The sequence below is a fragment of the Ammospiza nelsoni genome, chromosome 18, assembly GCF_027579445.1.
Source record: "Ammospiza nelsoni isolate bAmmNel1 chromosome 18, bAmmNel1.pri, whole genome shotgun sequence".
Lineage (NCBI taxonomy): Eukaryota > Metazoa > Chordata > Aves > Passeriformes > Passerellidae > Ammospiza > Ammospiza nelsoni.
This window is the reverse complement of record NC_080650.1, coordinates 5483976-5502532: the sequence shown is the minus strand read 5'-3', so window position 1 is coordinate 5502532 and position 18557 is coordinate 5483976. Positions and strand designations below refer to the sequence as shown.

The window sequence follows — 18557 nt, the reverse complement described above, 5'->3', positions numbered from 1 at the left end:
ACTTCTATCTCACCCACGCTTTAAACAAACAAAATACATGAAAGACAGAATATTCTCTTTCCTTCAAGTACTGAACTCTTTCTGAAAATTCAAGTCCACAAATATAATTCATTACCCTGCAGGAAAAGTGTGGCATGCTAGCATCAAGCCCCAAATTATTATTCTAGGGACACCAACACTAGCTGTAGGGCAAATGTAAATTTATCTTTTAATCCTTCAATTTTTGCCATTTCCAGGCATCACATACCTCAATAAGGAGCCTGAAGTATTATCCAGCTGACTAGCTTTTAATTTGAACAATGTGAACAAACTTTGTTTAACCATGACCTAGAGCCACACATGAAATGAGATTAAAGTTGTCTCTTCACATTTAGTAATCTTCTAGTTAACATGCAAAACAACCAGAAAGCTACTTTAAGGGAAAAAAACAAAGTCATGGGAAAAAAAAAAAAATAAAAGGGCTGTATCTGAGTGCAGCTAAGTATATTGTTAAACATTTTATCCTCCTACCTGTTCTAGGTACTGAGGTGCAAAGTGATTTTCACAAACCAGGGTCCTGTACCTGTGCTGCACTGAAAAATACCTTGAGGGGTTGCCTGAGTCCCAGCAGTACAGCTGGATGACCTGCAAAGCATTTCTCTTGATGGCAAAGACACCCCTGAGTCTCACCAAAAGGTTCTTCAAGGCACCATGGTCCCAGATACTTGTGCTATACTCTCCAGAAGACCCCAAAATTAATGGGGTCACCCTCCCAGCACTACTGGCTACACCACAGCCATCATCAATATGCTGGAACAGGAAACATGCTCTGCCCTAGATGTGGGGACACCTTAGAGAACATACTCTTGGGATGTTATTTTAATCCAACACTACTGCAAGGCTTCAGTGTAAACAGCTTTTTTCCAGTCACTAAGAAAAGAAACTGTGTCCCTAGTAGTGTTGGAATATGTTTAACTTGTAAGGCCATTGCAACTAAAATATATAACTACTGACAACAGTCACTACTGACCTACATAGAAAGGACTACAAGACCAGCTTTTATTGTCATGGTTTCTCAGTTTTCCAAAGATTATGAAGGGTGACCCTCCCAGAGGATATTCTCCATCCTGCTGTACTTACTGTGAAGGTAGTCTGCCAGGTCACCACCATTACAGTACTGCAAACAGAACAGAAAGCTCAGTTAACACAGGGCAAATCAAAGATTAACAAGAAAAACAGTAAACTTCAGTAGGGTGGCAGGTTTATCACAATATTTAAACAAAAATAAGCACACATGTTAAAATACTATCCAGAAGTTGGCAGGGGAAAACCCCATTCCTCTGGGTTCCTCTCCTATTTCTCCTAAATGTTATGTTGCATGATGATACACCAGCATCACCAGCACCATCCATGTTCAAGGACTTCAGAGAGAAAGGTAGAACCAGAACAAAGCAGAGGGGTCAGCACTGGAGACAGCAGCAGAAAACTGTTTGAGGAAAGCCTGGGAGTGGACACAGCTGAACGCTCAAACTCCTCACATCAATGTTCCACATCATTAGGAAAAGTCAACAAGACCTCCAAGTGAGAACTGCAGAGCAAGGGAAACATTCAGCGGCTCTGCAGGTAATCTGTGTCCAGAACATTCTCTCTGGTGGATGCCTGAACATACCCTTCTAACCCCTAAAATTGAGTGTCTGCTTAAGCCTGTGCCTGCAGGACCTTCTGAGAGCAGCAAGATGGAAAATCCCCTGGCTGCTCTCTGCACCCACACTCTCCAAGGCCTGAGCTGCAGATTAGATTAACAAAGCCTTACAGGTGAGACTGCCAGCAGGAAGCACCACTTGTGAAACATGCTGATCTGCTTAAAATGGGTTTAAAATATTCAAGAAGAGAAAGAGGGAGGGAAAGGAGGTTAAAAAAACCAACACACTCACCTCCATAACCAAGTAGACAGAGTTTGCCAGTTCCTGGGGAAATAGAAAATGGAAAATTAAGGGATTTATGCACTGAAATATTTCAGACATTTAATTGCTGTATTACCTTTTAAACAGATAATCTGTTCTCTGCTATGAGTCAGACTGAAGAAAGGGTGAAAACATTATAGGTTAATTCCTGGAAGACTGCTTGCTTTGAAAATGCCAGGTATTTAAGCATATTATTGATTTGTGAGAGTGCATCTGTTTAACCAAGCTGATCTTCTGTATTGTGGCTTGGGTCTCCATGTCCTTTCAGGCTCCAGGGATTAACAGTGGCACGCAACACGGATGCTGGCACACTGCTATCTTAGAGCCTTAATCATTTCCACATTTAACTTGGCCCTTTTTAGCAGCTGTGCCCACATGAGCAGGGCTAGGCTGAACAGAAAGATAAGAGCAGCACAACTTTGGGACCTGCAATTCAACCCCGTGGCTGAAAAGTGCCCAAGTGACACCTTCCATTAGAGGGCAAAATGAAAGATCTTAGACTAAAAATGTAACATTTGCCAACCATATTTTCTACATGCCTTAACAGTGCCATTATGAGGTGGTTAAAGCTTTCTGGATTGTAACAGGGGTCAACACCAGCCAAGTCCAGGCCAAATCCTCATCTTCCTAAATTCACTACAGGTGCTGCACTGTGATGCTCTTACCATCCTGGGAGTTCACCTCCTGCCTTGGCTGACCTCTCCCCAGCCGCAGGGAAACATCCATATATCCATGGTACAAGCACAGGAGAGTGCAGAGATGTGTCCCACAAAAATACAGCCCCACAGAGTCCCAGCAGGAGCCTTGGTGGCTGTGCAGCACATGGTGACACCAGGGCCAGCCTGGCACGTGTCCAGCAGAGCCACCAAAGCACTGCCAAAGAACAGACATGAAAACAGCCAAATATTTCAACCCTGGGTAGACCCAGAAGGCCAAACGACTAAATCCTTTTGTTGAGACAGAAGTCAGACAGGAGTAGACCAACTATATAAAATCTGTAAGCAAGAAGTCAGTCCTACAGCTTATAAACCAGAAGTCACTTCTAAACTCAAGGCCCAGCTGGGAACACTCACAGACAGCAACTGTGTGGGTGAGTGGAGAAGTCCTGAAAGCAGAGGCAGAGCATGAGATTCCACTTCCAGGGCAGCATGACTTTATTCACAGGCTGTTTAGATACCAGTCTACATGATTTCTCTTCTGACCCAAACCATTTCAAAACCTCCAGCATCCACTCTAGAACTCTGTTTAGTTTCCAAGCATTCTCCACTGTCTGCTCTCATCCCTTTCACCCTGGTCAGTCCACAGAACTCTGCCTCCCATCAAGCTGTACCAAATTCCCTGCCTTTGTCAATGCCTGGAGTCCTCAGCACCTCTTGCTTTCTCTTCTCTATCCTTTCAACCTCACCACGTGAAATCTGGGTTTCCAGATGTTTGCTGAAGACTGGTTGGAGGAAGAGGAGGAAGATGAAATATCTGAGATTTGAGACAGCCACAGCTGCAGGGGAACAGGGCACCTTCCCTGGAGGGGCTCAAGCATCCACCACAGCCCAGAGCCACCCTCTGTTCTTACAGCTGTTCTCACTACCAAACCCTGCTGAGCTTTTAGAAGTCCCCTTGTTTGTTGAAAAAGCAATTTTCTGTAATACTTCAAGAAAGTGTTTGCTGCACTTCCCTGCATGACAAACACTTCTTTCAACAGGCTTTGTTTTTCAACCTCTGCATTTGAAAGCAGCACACATTAAGTCATCCAATTTCATACACACATTGATGAAGTGGGAAACCAGTCTGTGGCTAAAAGCACCAGCCCAGGGAAGCTGTGCAAGAAGAAAACCCCAAGCACCATCACAGGCTTTGCACATGGCAAAGCACTGAGGGAGAATTCTCAGGAGCATTCAAAGCCCACCAGCTCCTGCTGTCCTAGGCAAGAAGAGCAGAAAGCCAAGGTTGATAAAAACACCCAGGACTTTCACTGCTACAGGAACTGCAGCCCCAGATGTACCAGGAGATAGGACACACACCAGAAGTGCAATGCAGCTGCTGGGCACACAGGAAATGTCTGAAGTGGTTTTTGCAGCCCAGACCAGGTTCATCACTGCCACAAAAACAGGTTTCATAGACACTTCTAGGCTGAATGTGCTGTGATCACTGCAGCCCAGTAACTCTGCACTTTAATATGCACAGTGCCAGCATGGTTTGGGGAAGCTCAGTGTATTATTACCTATATAGGAAACGAAGAGGAACCAGAGCTTACACAAACCAACTCAGAAGATATTTGTAATAACTTATTAGCCAACAGCTAATGCACACTCTGCAGTATGGCTGTTTTTCCACTCTACATTATTTAAAGACTTTGCAAACAAACATCACCAAGGAAGTAATTGATTTTTGGCAGCCAGTGTGTGCAGGGACCAGGGTTAAACAAGGACCAGCACTGGCAAGGGAGATGCTCTGCTTGACTTTCCCAACAACAACATGACCTTGGTGGTTGGTGGTTTTATCTCTTGACTGTGCTGGTGTGATAAGAGGGCAATGCCTGAAAGGCTTTGAGGAGAGAAGCTGGTGGCTCTCCCAACCATCACTGGCAACAGCAACCTCTGAAAATCCAACCTCACCAGGCAGAGCTGGCCAGAACACCTAGCAAGGGCATTTTCAGATCACAGCTGCCTGTAGCAAGGCAACAAACACATGTGCAGCTTCAGCATTTCAAGATCCACTTACAAGAAAGATCTGTAAAATTTTACCAACAAAATGAAACATTTATTTCAAGAAGGGTCCCAGAAACAAACTAGTGTTTGGAAAAAGCCAGTAGAGCTTACTGTGGTTAAAATAGACTCAGCTGTCTGAAGAGACTTCTGGTTTCTCAAACAGGCTGATGGACTTCTCTCAAGCTGATTCAGCAGCAGAAACTACTTCTAGTCCATTTTTATCCTTCCACTATATTTATGATTTTTTCATTAACAAAACAAGGGAAAAAATACTGCAAGCCAAATTCTGCAAGCTACCAGTTTATCTGAAAACCAAAGCAAAATGCCCAACCCACTCATTTCCACATCAAGAAAAGTATTACAGTTTGCTCTATTTTTGCAGAGGCTTATTTTCAAGAAGTGTTACAGATCATTTCCTCTGGACCTCTTATTCACATGTGCCAGTCTGTACAGCCAAGCCTAATCCTGTCACTAAACAAGCTCAATGGAGACAACAGCACAGACACAACCCCTAACTTTTCCTGTCATCACAAAGGGCAGCAGTACCCTGGCCATGCCCCACAATGGCAGCAAAACGCCTCTGCCAAAGGCATTAAGCTGATAATTAATCAACCTGGAGCATTGCCTGCCTTGTTCTTGCAGCAGAGGCCCCAGTGATGAAGTTACAATTTAATTGAGTGTAAAAATAGGCAACAGCCTCTGCTGTCTACAAATAACACACATCTGCTGATGGAGGACAAAGAAATGAAGAAACCTTATTTAGCAATACACCATAAATCACCCCAAGACTGTGCTCTGTTAGAATTCCTCACTGTGACACCAGGACACATGGTGTTATGGACAGTAAGACCCAACAGTCCTGTCTCCCTTCTCTCCACCCATACTGGAAGGTGGCATGATCCTCTTCTTGGAAAGAGTGTGTTTAGGTGTGTCCAAAGGGAAATGTCTGGGTGTACCCACAGTTAGTCATCCTCCTACCACAGCTTAAAAAGTCTCAGAGAGGAATTTTCCTTAGAAAAATCCTCCTCTGCACTCTACCCCTGAACTCAGCCTGCCACCAAGTTTAGAAAGATGCTCAGGAACGGCAAAAAGTGGAAATTTGATTACACAACACTCCAAGATTCTCTCAGCAGTGCAGTGTTCTCACCCTTCTGTGTGAGACCAGTGCTGTAGTACACTCTGGGGGAAAACCAGCTAAGAATGACTCCTACCTCACACAAGACCTCTTTTCTAGGACAACTGGGAAGAACACTGAAGATGAAAGCAGCTCCAGAGTTACACCCATGTGCTGAGCACTGTGGGGCTGGAAAGGCTCCTGTCGCCTACACCAGAGGAGCCATAAGCACTCAAGACTTGTTTTACCACTCTCTGGGTGTTTGCTGGCATCCCTGTGATGGCAGAGGGTTTGTGCCTCTCAGCAGATATCTCCCACAAGCTGCTCAACACCACCTCTCCAACAGCACCCAGAGATGCTGCCAAGCAAAGATAATTTTGCTGCACATGGATCTCTCTAAGCAGGGTCAGGAATTTCACCAACTGCACCAACACAACAGAAGCACAACATAAAGCTGGGGGTCTGGCAGTGGAAGATAACATCAACTGAAAGCTAAGCTTTTCCATTTCTTTTTTGTTACTTCCCCTTCTCACTGCAGCAGAACCACTGTGTATCACATCCTCCTGTTTTGCCAGCAGGATCTCATGGAGCCAATACCTTTCTGACCTGTGGTCTCCAGTTTTTGCCTTCTGACAGTGGCACTGGAGTCAAACACAGTCCAAACAAACACAACTTTGCTTTACAGAAGCCAATTCTTAGGCCAATGGCATCTGGAAAATCCCTAGCTCAGGCAGGGGCTCCCAAACTGACTGGGCTTGGGAAAAACAAACCTGCTGTTCTAAAGAGAGGAAAACAACTTTGCAAAAAGTAAAATCTCTTAGAACTGTTTCACTGTGGCTCACAGCTTGGCTTGAGCAGGCTAGCCTCTGAAAAGGGAAAGGAAAACTGTCATGATAAGCAAGGATTATCTTCTGATGCATCTATTGGAACAAAGCAAGATAAGGGACAATAGCAACATCAATCAGAAGTGTGGGAGAACCTATCATTGCTCGTCCTTTGGAAAACTGATCTAAAGCAAATAGAAGATATTCACATGGCTTTTGAACCCAAGTGAAAAGAAAAACAGGTCTCAGAGCCTTCTGTTCTCTGGCCCTGGTCATCCTCCTCACTCCTCCTGAACATCATCAATAAGGAACTCAAGAACATTCTGAGCGGGCTTCCAATTCAGGAGACAATTAACTCAGATGAAGAAAGGTAAAACCTACTGCAAGTGACTGGAAAGTGTTATTTCCAGAGTCAGCAGATCTGTGACTTCCCAAAATAATGAGGGCTTCTAATTTCCTAATGTAGATCCCATGGAGTAAGCACCAGAAACAAGACCTGGCAAGGCCCACCATGTTCTATCCACAATTGGCCCACAGTTGGCCACTGACTGCATTCTGCTTCCTTCTGACCTGCCAGCTTGCTCTAGGACATGGAGCAAGCAGAAGGGAGGCCCTGCAGCACAAAAATGGTCGATGGGTGGCCTTGCAGCAGGGCAGATTTTTGTAGAACTGGAAGAACAGTGATGCCAAGGGTCAGCACTGCCCCATTCCAGGCACTACTGTACTCTCCACTGCAGAACAGATGAGCTGTTTCAGGACAGGTTGTACTTCAGGGCAGATTAAAAACAGCAGGAAAACCATTCTCTGGTACTACACAGGCTTCAGGAAGGGAGGGAGACTATTTCCCATCCCCCTGGCAACAGTTCTAAAGTCTGCTTGCATGACATTAGAAAACAAACAGGACAACGTCATGTCCGTGGAGCTGCTCTTTCCCAGGCAGCTCATACCACCACAGCCAGAGGGGATCACTGCTGGAGAGGCAGCTCAGCCTTCAAGAGACCTGAACAAACTTCACCATCCCTCCCACTGGACATGAGCTCCCAACAGGTTCCTTCAGCCCAGCCCCACCTTTCCCCCCAGCCGGTCACAGCCCTGCTGCTGGGCTTCACAAATCCACTGCTGGGCTTCACAAATCCATTGCTGGGCTTCACAAATCCACTGCTGGGCTCAAACAGAGCACTGAGACCCAGCACATTGCAGACAGCTCAGACAGAAAAACCTGCCTCTCCTCCTGTGGGGCCTCTGCAGGGCAGCACACTGCAGCAAAGCCGCAGCTGGAGCCAGCACCGAGCCCAAGCACAGAAACCAAAGCATGGGATGCAGAATGGGGTACAGAAACAAAGAGCTGGGTTTCACAGCCACAGAGCTGCCAGGCGAGACCAAGAACATCCACATCAGAGCAAATTAACCTGTGCTGCTGGAGCACTGAGAAGCAATCCCTTCTTACAGCAGTCACGTTGCTCTGGGGGTAACACTGCAGCTCCTACAGCACCTGAGCCCCCCATGCACTGCCCAAAATCCACTGAATGCAGGCTGCAACAGAGAATGTAGGAAAAAAAAAGAACAGCAGAATCCTGAAAAGTTTGGACTTTCTGACATGGGGTGGAAGTAGTTACCCCTTTGCCAACAGGCAGAATATCTAGAAGCTTTTTCAAACAAAAGCAAGCTCCTATGCAAATAGCAATGCATTATATTAATGCTATCAAGAGAGGAAACTACAGAATTCTAAAAACAATGACAAAAAAAAAATCAAAACCCAATTTGTTTTTCTGTATTCATTCCTCATCTCCTTCTTGTATCACAGCCATACCATAAACTGAACATTTAAGGTTGAATTCCCCATTACCTTAAGCTCAGTCACATGTACTGGAATTAAATCCTTGCATACCTTAAAGTTGCATTTTATGAGCCTGTCAAGTGAGCAGGGTTAGTGGGGGAGAGCTAAGAGTTGAGGTGGATATTTCAGTTTTAATCACACTCATTGAGACACATCAATTGATTGAGATATGTGCAAATACAAGCAAAGTAACTCAGTCATAAGGTTTGATTTTAGTTTAATGTAGTTTAGTTTTTGATTAATATAGTCTCCCTGATAAAGTTGGAAATTGCCTGTTTTTTAATGGTATACATACCAAACACAATCTGATACTCTGAAAGAGTTGTTTTGGTTTGGGTTTTTCTGGTGTGCTTGTTTTGGGTTTTTTTTTAAAGCAACTCTGAAAATTAGAGTTTTGACCTCCCAGGGTTTTCTATGGCACCTGCATGAGTGACTGGCCTTGGCAAGTCTCTTTCCCATCCATTTATTTCATAGTTCATTCATCAGATTTAAGAAAGCAAGCATACTTGCTACCATAAAGGTGTGGAAACAAGGGGTATAAATAAAAGAGCATGAATTTTCTTTCAAATAAGAACTGCCTTAATTTAAGAAGGGAAAAAATCCAGTTAGTGGAAGCCAGAGAAACACAAGATCAAATCTGCACTATTTAAAAAACAGAGAAATGAGCACTTTTGAACATATTTAGTATGCTGGCTGTGATTGCCAACCAAACGAAAAGAGCATCCAATGCAAACAGAGAGGGTGTGTGCAGGGTGAGGTGACACAGCACCCAAGGGACACACAGAGCCCACCCACAGCCCCCAGGCTGCCTCCCAGCCCTGCCTGAGGTCCCTGGGGTCCCCATCACACCAGCAGCTCCCACACCCTGAGCCACCAATGCACTCAGAGCTGGCTGGGAGTCTCCCCCTTCCTGGAGGTTTTTAAGATGCTTTGCTAAATGGGATCTCTAATGACTTAAAATTATGCATCTTTCATTCCCCCCCACTGGAAGCACAGTCTGGTTGATCCCTACTATGCCAGCTCAGCTGACCTAATTCCTCCTGTTATTCTGATGCTAGGAGACAAGCCAGGTGCTCCTGCAGCCAGACTGAACATTATTGCCCTGAGCAACCAGTGATGCACAATTTGATTCATTTCTGTCGCCCCCCCCCCCTTGAAACAACCTTGCTTAGTAAACAGATGCAGCTCTGAGATCCTCACTCTGCATTTTGACAGCACCTCTGTGTTTCTGGTAGTATTAAAGGTCTGCACATGATAAAGCAGGAGACAATGCACAGTTAAAGGGCCTCTTTGCTATACAATAAGCACAGCAGAGGTTCCAAAGCTGTCTGTGGGCAGGGCTCCTCCCTGCATTCTGCTGTGAACATTTGTTACTACATTTCTCAGACAGGAAACCTAACATATGAAGACAATTAAGATGCTTTCTCTTAATCAAAGTATGTTTAGGTCTGCACCTGAGAAACTGCCTTGGAAGGTCACATCATTCATGTTCATTTTCCACCAAATGTGCCATTTGCTACTGCTATGTGAACATAAGTAACAGCAGGGGGGAAAAAAACACCACCCAGACAACAAAAAACATCAAGCAAAACCATGTATACTTATTCTGAAAGCAAAGCCAAAGCAAAAAACCTCTCGCTGCCTTTGCAAAGACCACCCTGTGCTCAGCTCCTCATTCCCACAGGGTCTCACTTCTGGGATGGAGGCAGTTTGCCTCAGGGAAGACCCACATCCACTTCTCTGGGTGTTTTTCCAAGGCAAACCAGAGCCATCCAGTCTGCATTCCTACCACCAGTGCCAACCCTCTGTTTGCTGGTCTGTGCAGAGCTTTTCAGCTGGTATCCACAGGTGGGAAGGCTGGAGGAGAGGGGAGGACACACCAAAGTGAATTGTACCCTCCATTCTCTATACAAGAATGAGCACTAAGATGAGCTTTTGAGACACACAGGTTTATTGCAGTTTCACAGCTTAGTGGCAAGTTCAGTCTAGTCACAAAGCTAAATCTTTCAATTAGGCTTTGCTTTGAGCCTATAAATATTTGAAATAAATTCAAATAATGTTTTTCCATCTGAATTTAATCTCACCAGCCACTGATAAGAAGACACCTCTTCCCACCCATCATCCAAATCTTCACCTCTTGCTTTGCTCACTCCAAATGTGTTCAGTCATCACAAGGATTTACACAGAGGAAATTTTCATGATGGAAACACTGGTGGAGCCTCAAGAGCAGCAGCACAAACAGCAGCCACCAGAGCTTTGCTATCAAGCTGTGAACACAACAGCCTTCCAGTTTCCTATTACTGCTGGGGAACATTCCTTAATCTGTCATTACAGGCTGAGTAATGCTACCTTCCACAGGAGCTTTGGAGACCATTAACCACCACGTTACTGGCTCTTCCATGACACCTTAATCATGTGAGAGGAACACAGGTGTGTGCTTTACACACAGCATGAGTAAAACAGTGACCATAATTTCAGAAATGTGGCAAGACAACTCCCTCTAAAAAAAGCCCATGACTGAGGTCTATATTTAGTGGTCAGCATTAGCTGGATGTTTCTGTGACCTGCACAGTGGGATACTTGGCTGGGGAAGCCAGCATCAAATCAAAGTTCAACACTACAGAACTCTCAGCTCTCTGCAAACATGGCCATTCTGGTCCACTAAATTCCCAAGCATTTCCCTACAAAACAACTGGCAGAGGGTGGTTGTGTTTTCATCCTTTCCTCTTTAGCTCTAAATTAAGCCAGATTCAATCTTCAGTAAGAGTGATTCCCTTCAACAGATGCGAGGATGCTGACAGAGCAGGACAGCAGACACCCCATTCTTGTCTGCAGCACAAACAGAGAGAGGATTGCTTGGCACTTCAGAGAGCTGCACTTTACACCCACTCACCAGGCAAGCTGCCAGCTTCGCTAGGGGATGGAATTAAAACAGGGTTTAAGCAGGCAGCCTGACCTCAGGAGAGCAATCTCCCAGACACAGAGTGCCTCTTCAGTCATCCCAAGTGCCTCAGTGGAGCCCTGTCTCCAGAGACAGAGCATGTAAACAGCAGTGCCTGAGGAACAGAAGGTCCTGCGTGAGGTGGCACGAGAGGTGGCCAGGCATGAGGTGACACTGCAGCAGCACTGATTCACCCAGCCCCACGCTCATCAGAGCACTGCTGCAGCAGAGGTGACAGCGCTGGAGGGCACACAGAAGGACACTGCTGTCCACACGGCTCCTGGGGGACAGCAGGAGGCACGTACACAAGATGCAGAGTAGCATCTAAAGGCTCTGTGTCAGAAAAAGGGTGATGGTGCAGCCAGCACAGCACATCACAGCCCAGCAGCCACGGCTCTATTGATCACGAGGACTTTCTACACAGCAGCAACACAAGGCTGTCATTATCTGGCTCTCAAGACCAGCCCAGGGTGACTGATCACTAACCTGAGAAGCATTTGTTCTGCCACCCATGCCTTAATCCATGTGCACAAGAAAAATCTGCACTGCAAGGACTCTGTGTTCTTTGTCTCCAGGTGATACAGTCATCGCTGCAGAAATATTTTTGGTGAGTCTGTACCAGGTGACTGACTAAAGCATTTGTCTCAGCTCATCCCAAACTGGTGAGTATAATAAATCAACCTGTTACCAAAGTGTAGAAAGCAGACCCTCAGGTAACAAAGGCTGAGCCAGAAACGTCACAGCACAGTGTCTCATGTGCCTTTAACAGCTCTGTTACTGCAACCAGTCCATCCCACCCATGCAGAAATTGGGGGAAAAAACCTAACACAAAAACCACCTGATATCCACTCAAGCACACTCACAGCTAGGCTGCTTTAAGAAGCAAGTTCAGCTCACAGTGCACAACTAGGGAAAATCTGTCAATAAAATAATCCTTCTTATTTCATGCAGGAAAATGTTTTTAATATCCAAAGCATGACATGTCCAGATTCAGCAGATTTTCTGCCCTACCACCCACACAGCCACATATGAAACCTTCAGCTGACACCTATTCAACCTGGGGCAGCTGGCACAGAACAGGGAGGGAAAGACACCCAGAATCTCCCACTGCCCAAAGATCTCAGCTATGTATGCAGGAACTTCTGCCTAGTGCTGGAAGGAATTTGCTGGCACACAGTGCTCCCAGGATCTGACAAGTCCAAAGGTTCCCTTCCTACCATTCAATCTCCTCAGCTAACCAAGTGGTCTCTGACCACAGATTTAATGTCCTGAGACACACAGGAAACCAAAGCAAGCCCCACACACCAGCCCACACATGCTAAGCTTCCCCTGTCCATGAACATGAAGAGCTGAGCTGATCCTCAGAGTCACGGAGACCAGTTTTCCAAGAACCTTCATTTCCAAACCAAGACCTCCTTTGGCAGAAACCGTCATTTGTTGTTATTAATTTGCACCTTAAGGAACAAGGGCTCATTTGGCTGTTGTCAGAGTAAAAGGATTTCTGGTAGCCAGATGTGCCTCTGGAGCACTCTGTCCTCTTTGCTGCAGACTGGGGACCCCAGCCAGCCAGCTGAGGGGTCAGGTAGTGCTCAGCAGCAACTAAGACACCCCACACAGGGTGTAACACAGCTTTTACTGTCTGCCAAACACCTCCTGTGCCTAGGAAAAACCCACAGCACAACTCCACACTGACACTAAATAGACAGCACTTTTAGAAATGTGGTACAATAAGATTTATCCTCTTTTTGAGCAAGGGTTCTTGCATTAGGCTCCTAAACTATTAACATCACCTCTCATTAATATGAGAGCACATAATAATGGGAATATGCATATTTCATTTTGTGAGCCATTCTCATGTCCTGATGCTGTACTAAGGACTCCAGCAAGGGGATCCAGGAAAAGTCCAGTCACTGCACTTTTATGGATTAAACATTAATCAGAATCATTTATTCCTAGGAAGTTTCTTATTTTGTCATTATTTATGAACCAATATCACAAAGATCTGGAAATGAAAGAAACACAGCAATTTTCCCAGATTTGAAGGATGAATTCAGGGTGCCAGGGTGAGAGCTGCTTGTCAGTATGAAATGTACTCTGGAGCAAATCTAGCCTTACATCAAAAATCTCATGTACTGAGAGGTCTGGCTAACATGAGTTTTTAACCAGGAAAATGCAAATGAAAGCATCATTGGGTGTAATCACTCGCTTACAGCCACTGTGGTTTTGGTAACCATTTCCTTGTGTGCAAGAAACAAACGAGTAAAAGTCAGAGTCACTGTTGACAGGCAGTGCAGAGGAAGGGAGGCACAAAATGCAATGACAGACAAAGCTACAGGGCAACAATAAGTTTCACAGGAAGTATTCTTTTTCCTCTTGCTCTACGTTGTAATACAAGAACAAACATCTTCTATTTTAGAAAGCCTACAAGTAAGGATTCAATTAACTGCAAATGTGGTGTTTTTGAGGATAAATACAATAAATTCATATGCAGCTATGAATGAAGCTCCTGATCTGGTATCAGGGGAGCAATGTGAGTAGAAGTCTTTTCCACAAAGTAAGGAAAGGTGGGCAGAAGCCAGCCTTCCACAGACCTGCACTTTTACCTTTACAGATAATTTACTCTCACACAACCCCTAAGCAGACACAGAGCAAGGCCAAGCATGCAGACACACTAAACACACAACATATGTGGGTTAACTGCAACAGACTGTCTGGTAATAGATCACCTCACACCAGAGGAGAGTCCACACCCAATGCCCCCTAAATAATCTCATTTTCTCTGAGAAATCAAATTACCCAGGTCATACAAGGACTCTAAGACAAAGCTGGTAACTAAGCACAAACCTGGGCATGCCTTGAGCCCTGGACCATTCTTAAGTTCCTGTTTTGTGGTATCTTACACAGCTTCTTCCTAAAATCTCACCAGACTACACTGCTGAACACAGAATATGATAAAGCTCATCACAAAAGGAGAAAAACACATTCCTATAAATGCAACAGCAATAAAACTGCTCCTTTTGCAGAAAACATCTTTGAGTCGCTTCCTACTCAGCAGCAATTTGAAGCAGGGAGAGGAATCTAACAAAAGTGTTGAAAGATCTCAGTAAGCATAAATGCTTGATGCAAATGCTAACTATGGAGTGCAGGAGCAGCCAGTCACTCTCTCAAGTGAAAAGTTATTAAGCAAATTAGGAAGGTACATACAGAGCATGAAAAAAAAGCAAAAAAAAAAAAAAAAAAAAAAAAAAAAACCACCTAAACCATGAGATCTAATGCTCCAAGTGGGCTGTGCCAGGAGCATTAGAAGGAAGGAAGCTTTCCCAGCTACTCTGCAGCGCTCATCAGCCCCAAGGCCGCTCTGCCAGATCAGCTCAGCAGCAGAGCGCAGCTCTCCAGGGAGATTTCCCAGCAGCAATTCTGCTCTCCAGGGCAGCCCTGCAGGGCCCCCTGCTCCAGCAGGGAGGGATCCGGGGCTGTCCCAGCTCCGGGGGCTGCGGCACACCGGGTGACAACACCGGCGGACTACAGCACCCAGCAGGCACCGCCGGCCGGGCTGGCTCGCACCGCCGGGGCTGACGCGGAGCCACCGGAGCCAATCCACGGCACACGGAGGAAATGTCAACAAACACGGCGGCCTGCGGGACGCGTGATACCGGCCACAGGGCAGCACACGGCCGATAAGCCCCGCCAGGGCCGGCCGGGGGTGGGCACACAGCGCTCACCCACCCTGCATCACAGCCCTTCATCCAGCAGCACCGCCTGGAGCACAGCCCCTCATCCTCCAGCACCGCCTTTCCATCCCGCAGCTGTTTTTTTAAAAAGCATTCACGAACGGCAAAGAAAACTTGCCCTGTTACCAAGCAAGATTTAACAAATAATCAAGAAGGAAAAAAATAAATTTAAAACTTGATGGTTCGCGTTTAGCAGCAGATCAGTTTTAGCCCCTCTAGATTAGATCTTCGGGGCTGGCTTTGAAGGAAAAATGTCTGCTGCAATTTTTAACACTTAGTGACGACCGCAAGGACAACAGAAAAAATGCAAATTAAAATCCTCTGGAGCTAAGACAATCATATGCTACAAAGTCATGCTTGCACTATTTTTGCGTGGTCTAGGAAATAGAAATTTTCTCAGGGAGTGTATCCAGACCAGAGAAATAAAATAAAGAAGTGGGCATGCCAAAAATAACTACTAATTTTATTTCTAACATTTTGAGAACTTAAAAGCTTCCAGCACAGACATATTCACCACACTGCATTTCACTGTGTAACATCCTGGAGCAGAAGCTCCCACCTCAACTCCCAACTGCACATGAGTTGTCTGATCCAGCCAACAGCTAACACATGATCTGCTGTGTTTGTTTATCTTTCCATAACTTATCAGAAGGCTTTCTCTTCCCCCCCCCCTTCCCCCACACCGAGTACACATCAGAATACAAACACTTGTTAAAAAGTGAAATTTCACAAACTCCATTCAGCTTTTCCCGAATTTAGAATGCTTTGACATAATTGATTGTATTTACCTGGAAGTCATACAAGGCAACAATGTTTTCATGTTTCAATTCCTAGAAAAAGTAAAAAGAAAAACAAACCATAAGCTAGGAGCAAAAAAAGGGCATATTGAATAAAGACTGAAGAAAAGAAGTCAGGCTGCCTTTACCTTAAGAATTTTTATTTCCTTGCCTAGCAGTGTTTGTGATTTTGCAAGGTTCTTCTTGTTAATACATTTCACAGCTACTTCCAGCTCAGGTTTCTGAAACAGTACATAAATAACACAAACAAATGTAAATTTCACCATTCATTCACATTAGGATAAGCAGCCTCTTAACAGATTACAAATCCTACTGAAAGAAGTGTCTTGCAGCTAGTAAAGGCCTCTCACTTCACATCCTAATGCCTTCTCCTTACTTGTTCAGACTTGTCCTCTCCAGAATTATGCTTGTCAGCCCAAGGAGAAAAGCCCAGGGTTTAGGGTTTTGTTACTACTTCATACAATGATTATCCTCTTATTTAATCACTAGAAATAAATGCACTGTGGGAGCCGTGGCTTATCCCAAGCACTAATGATGGAAAATCCACTGCCGGATTGGTTTCCTTTTATTTACCAGTGTGAGATTTCTCCTCCTCCTCCTTGAAAAATTAAGTGGAGAAGGAGAAGACTTCACAGACACACACACACACACAAAAATCCCAAACAAACTAAAGAGTTCCTTTCATAGATGGTGTGTAGGGATTTTTTTCTCCCTTGTTTTGGAGGTGGGGACGGGTTTTAAGTGGATCTGGGAGGCAGCTGACGGCCTCCCAGCCCCAAGGTAAAGCCACCTGCCCGGCTCCTGCCGGGACACACACCTGCTTGGAAGAAACTCCAAGGAGAACAATAAATAAATAAAAATCAGCACCCCAAGCCCGGGGTGATGCCCAGGCTGGCAAGCGCCGCCGCTTGCGGCGGGGATGCGGCGACCGGGGCGCGCTGCCCCCAGCTCGGCCCAGAGCAGGAAATAAATAAATAAATGAAAAGCAGAAGCGGGGAGGGTGGAAATAAAAAACAGGGATTCTCACTTCTTTGTGCCTGCCTTTGAAGACGACGGCGAAGGCTCCGTGCCCGATCAGGTCCTTCCTGCTGAACTCAAACTTTCCCACCGTCTCCATGGCGCTGCGCCGGGGGGTCCCGGGGGCCGGCGGCGAGGCTGCGGCCGGGACGGCTTCAGAGCTGCAAAGGGACGAGGAGGAGGATGGCGGTGATGAAGGAGCTGCCTTTAAAGAAAATTAAACCTCTCCCAATCCAAACGCGACGGGGGTACCCCCCGCCACCGCCCCCCTCGGACCGGTCGGGAGCCGGAGCAGCCCCGCTCCCGCCGGCCCCGGCAGCTCCGCTCCGCGCTGCGCTGCCCACCTCGCCCTCGTCCATGGGCTGCCTCTTCCTGCCGAGCGGCCGGGAGCCGGGCATTGTCAGCGGCCGGGGCGAAGCTGGCTCCTCAGCAGCGGGCCTCCCCCATCTCCTCCTCGGGCCGGGCCGGCGCGGCTCCTCGGGCCCCGCTTCAGGCGGGGCTCCCCATGCCGAGCCCCGGCCCCCCCGCCGGCAGGCGCGGCTTCGCCGAGAGTCCACCTTAAGCGCGATCCACCTTAACGCCCGGTCCGCCTCACGGCAGCGTTCCACCTTAAGCGCGATCCACCTTAAGGGCCGCCCGCGCCCCCGGCTGTGAGCGCTGGCGGGGCCGGGGTCGCGGGGCCGGGGTCGCTCCGCGGGAGCCGCCGCTCGCTCGGCCGGGCCCGGACAAAGCTGTGCGGAGCGGAGCGGGAGCGCCGGGCGGCGCAGGCGCGGTGTGCGGCGGGGGAGGCGGCGGACAGGCAGGCGGGCAGAGCGGCGGCGGCGGCGGCACCTGAGGCGGAGCGGCCGGGCCCGGCACATTTAAAGGCGCCGCCTGCCGCCCGCCTGAGTCAGCGCCGCGCTGCCGCGGCCCCCGCGCCGCCGGCCCGGGAGGGCTCCTGGCAGCCACCCGGCCTTTGGGGGGTGACACAACCGTGGGATGTTCTGAGTTGGGAGAGACACACAACGGTATTGAAGTGCGGCTCCTGGTCCTGCACAGCAGAGTCCCAAGAATCCCACCACGTGCCTGAGAGCGTTGTCCAAATGGTTTTTGAGCTCTATCAGGCTCGGTGGTCACCACTTCTCCAGGCAGCCTGTTCCAGTGCCCAGCCACCTTTTAGCAAAGAACCTTTTCCCAATATCAATCCTGAACCTCCCCCGACACAGCTTCAGGCCATCCCCTGGGGTTCTGTCACTGTCACCGCAGATCGGTGCCTGCCCTTTCACTTCCCTTCCCAACCCCACAGTTGTACACCACAATAAGGTCTCCTGTCCGTCTCCTCCAGGCTGAACAGACCAACTGATGTTTCAAACAATTAAACAAATGTGACTGGTTGGGTGAAGTTCACCCCAGGAGCTGTAAAGTGTCCAGGAGGAGCATCCCCAGCACCCCTTCCTCTCTCCCAGCATAGCCCACCTCCTCCTCCACAGGCTCTGGCTCTTTTCCACTCGCTCCCATGCCAGGGCTCCACGGTTCCTCCGTGGGGAACCAGCCAGGCCTCCAGAAGTTCCCCAGAGTGCCTCCATGGAGCTCTCCTCTGACAGACTCTTCTTGATATCCTGCTCCAGAGCTCGGCATGGAATTTCTGTTGTGATAAGAAGCCTTTCCT

General features: G+C 47.2%; 1 protein-coding gene across 5 annotated transcripts in view; it reads right to left on the bottom strand.

Moving 5' to 3' along the window:
• Nucleotides 1-17528, bottom strand: part of ULK1 (unc-51 like autophagy activating kinase 1) — a 75018-nt gene extending 57490 nt beyond the window's left edge. For all 5 annotated transcript variants that reach the window (XM_059484973.1, XM_059484977.1, XM_059484975.1 and 2 more), the window contains exons 1-6: nucleotides 17254-17528; nucleotides 16920-17070; nucleotides 16021-16113; nucleotides 15884-15925; nucleotides 1914-1946; nucleotides 1120-1156 (exon numbers count right to left, since the gene is read on the bottom strand). In XM_059484973.1, coding sequence (XP_059340956.1) covers nucleotides 1120-1156; nucleotides 1914-1946; nucleotides 15884-15925; nucleotides 16021-16113; nucleotides 16920-17009 — 295 coding nt within the window. In that variant the 5' untranslated portion in view covers nucleotides 17010-17070; nucleotides 17254-17528. The remainder of the gene's footprint in view (nucleotides 1-1119; nucleotides 1157-1913; nucleotides 1947-15883; nucleotides 15926-16020; nucleotides 16114-16919; nucleotides 17071-17253) is intronic.
• Between the last annotated feature and the right edge of the window lie 1029 nt (nucleotides 17529-18557).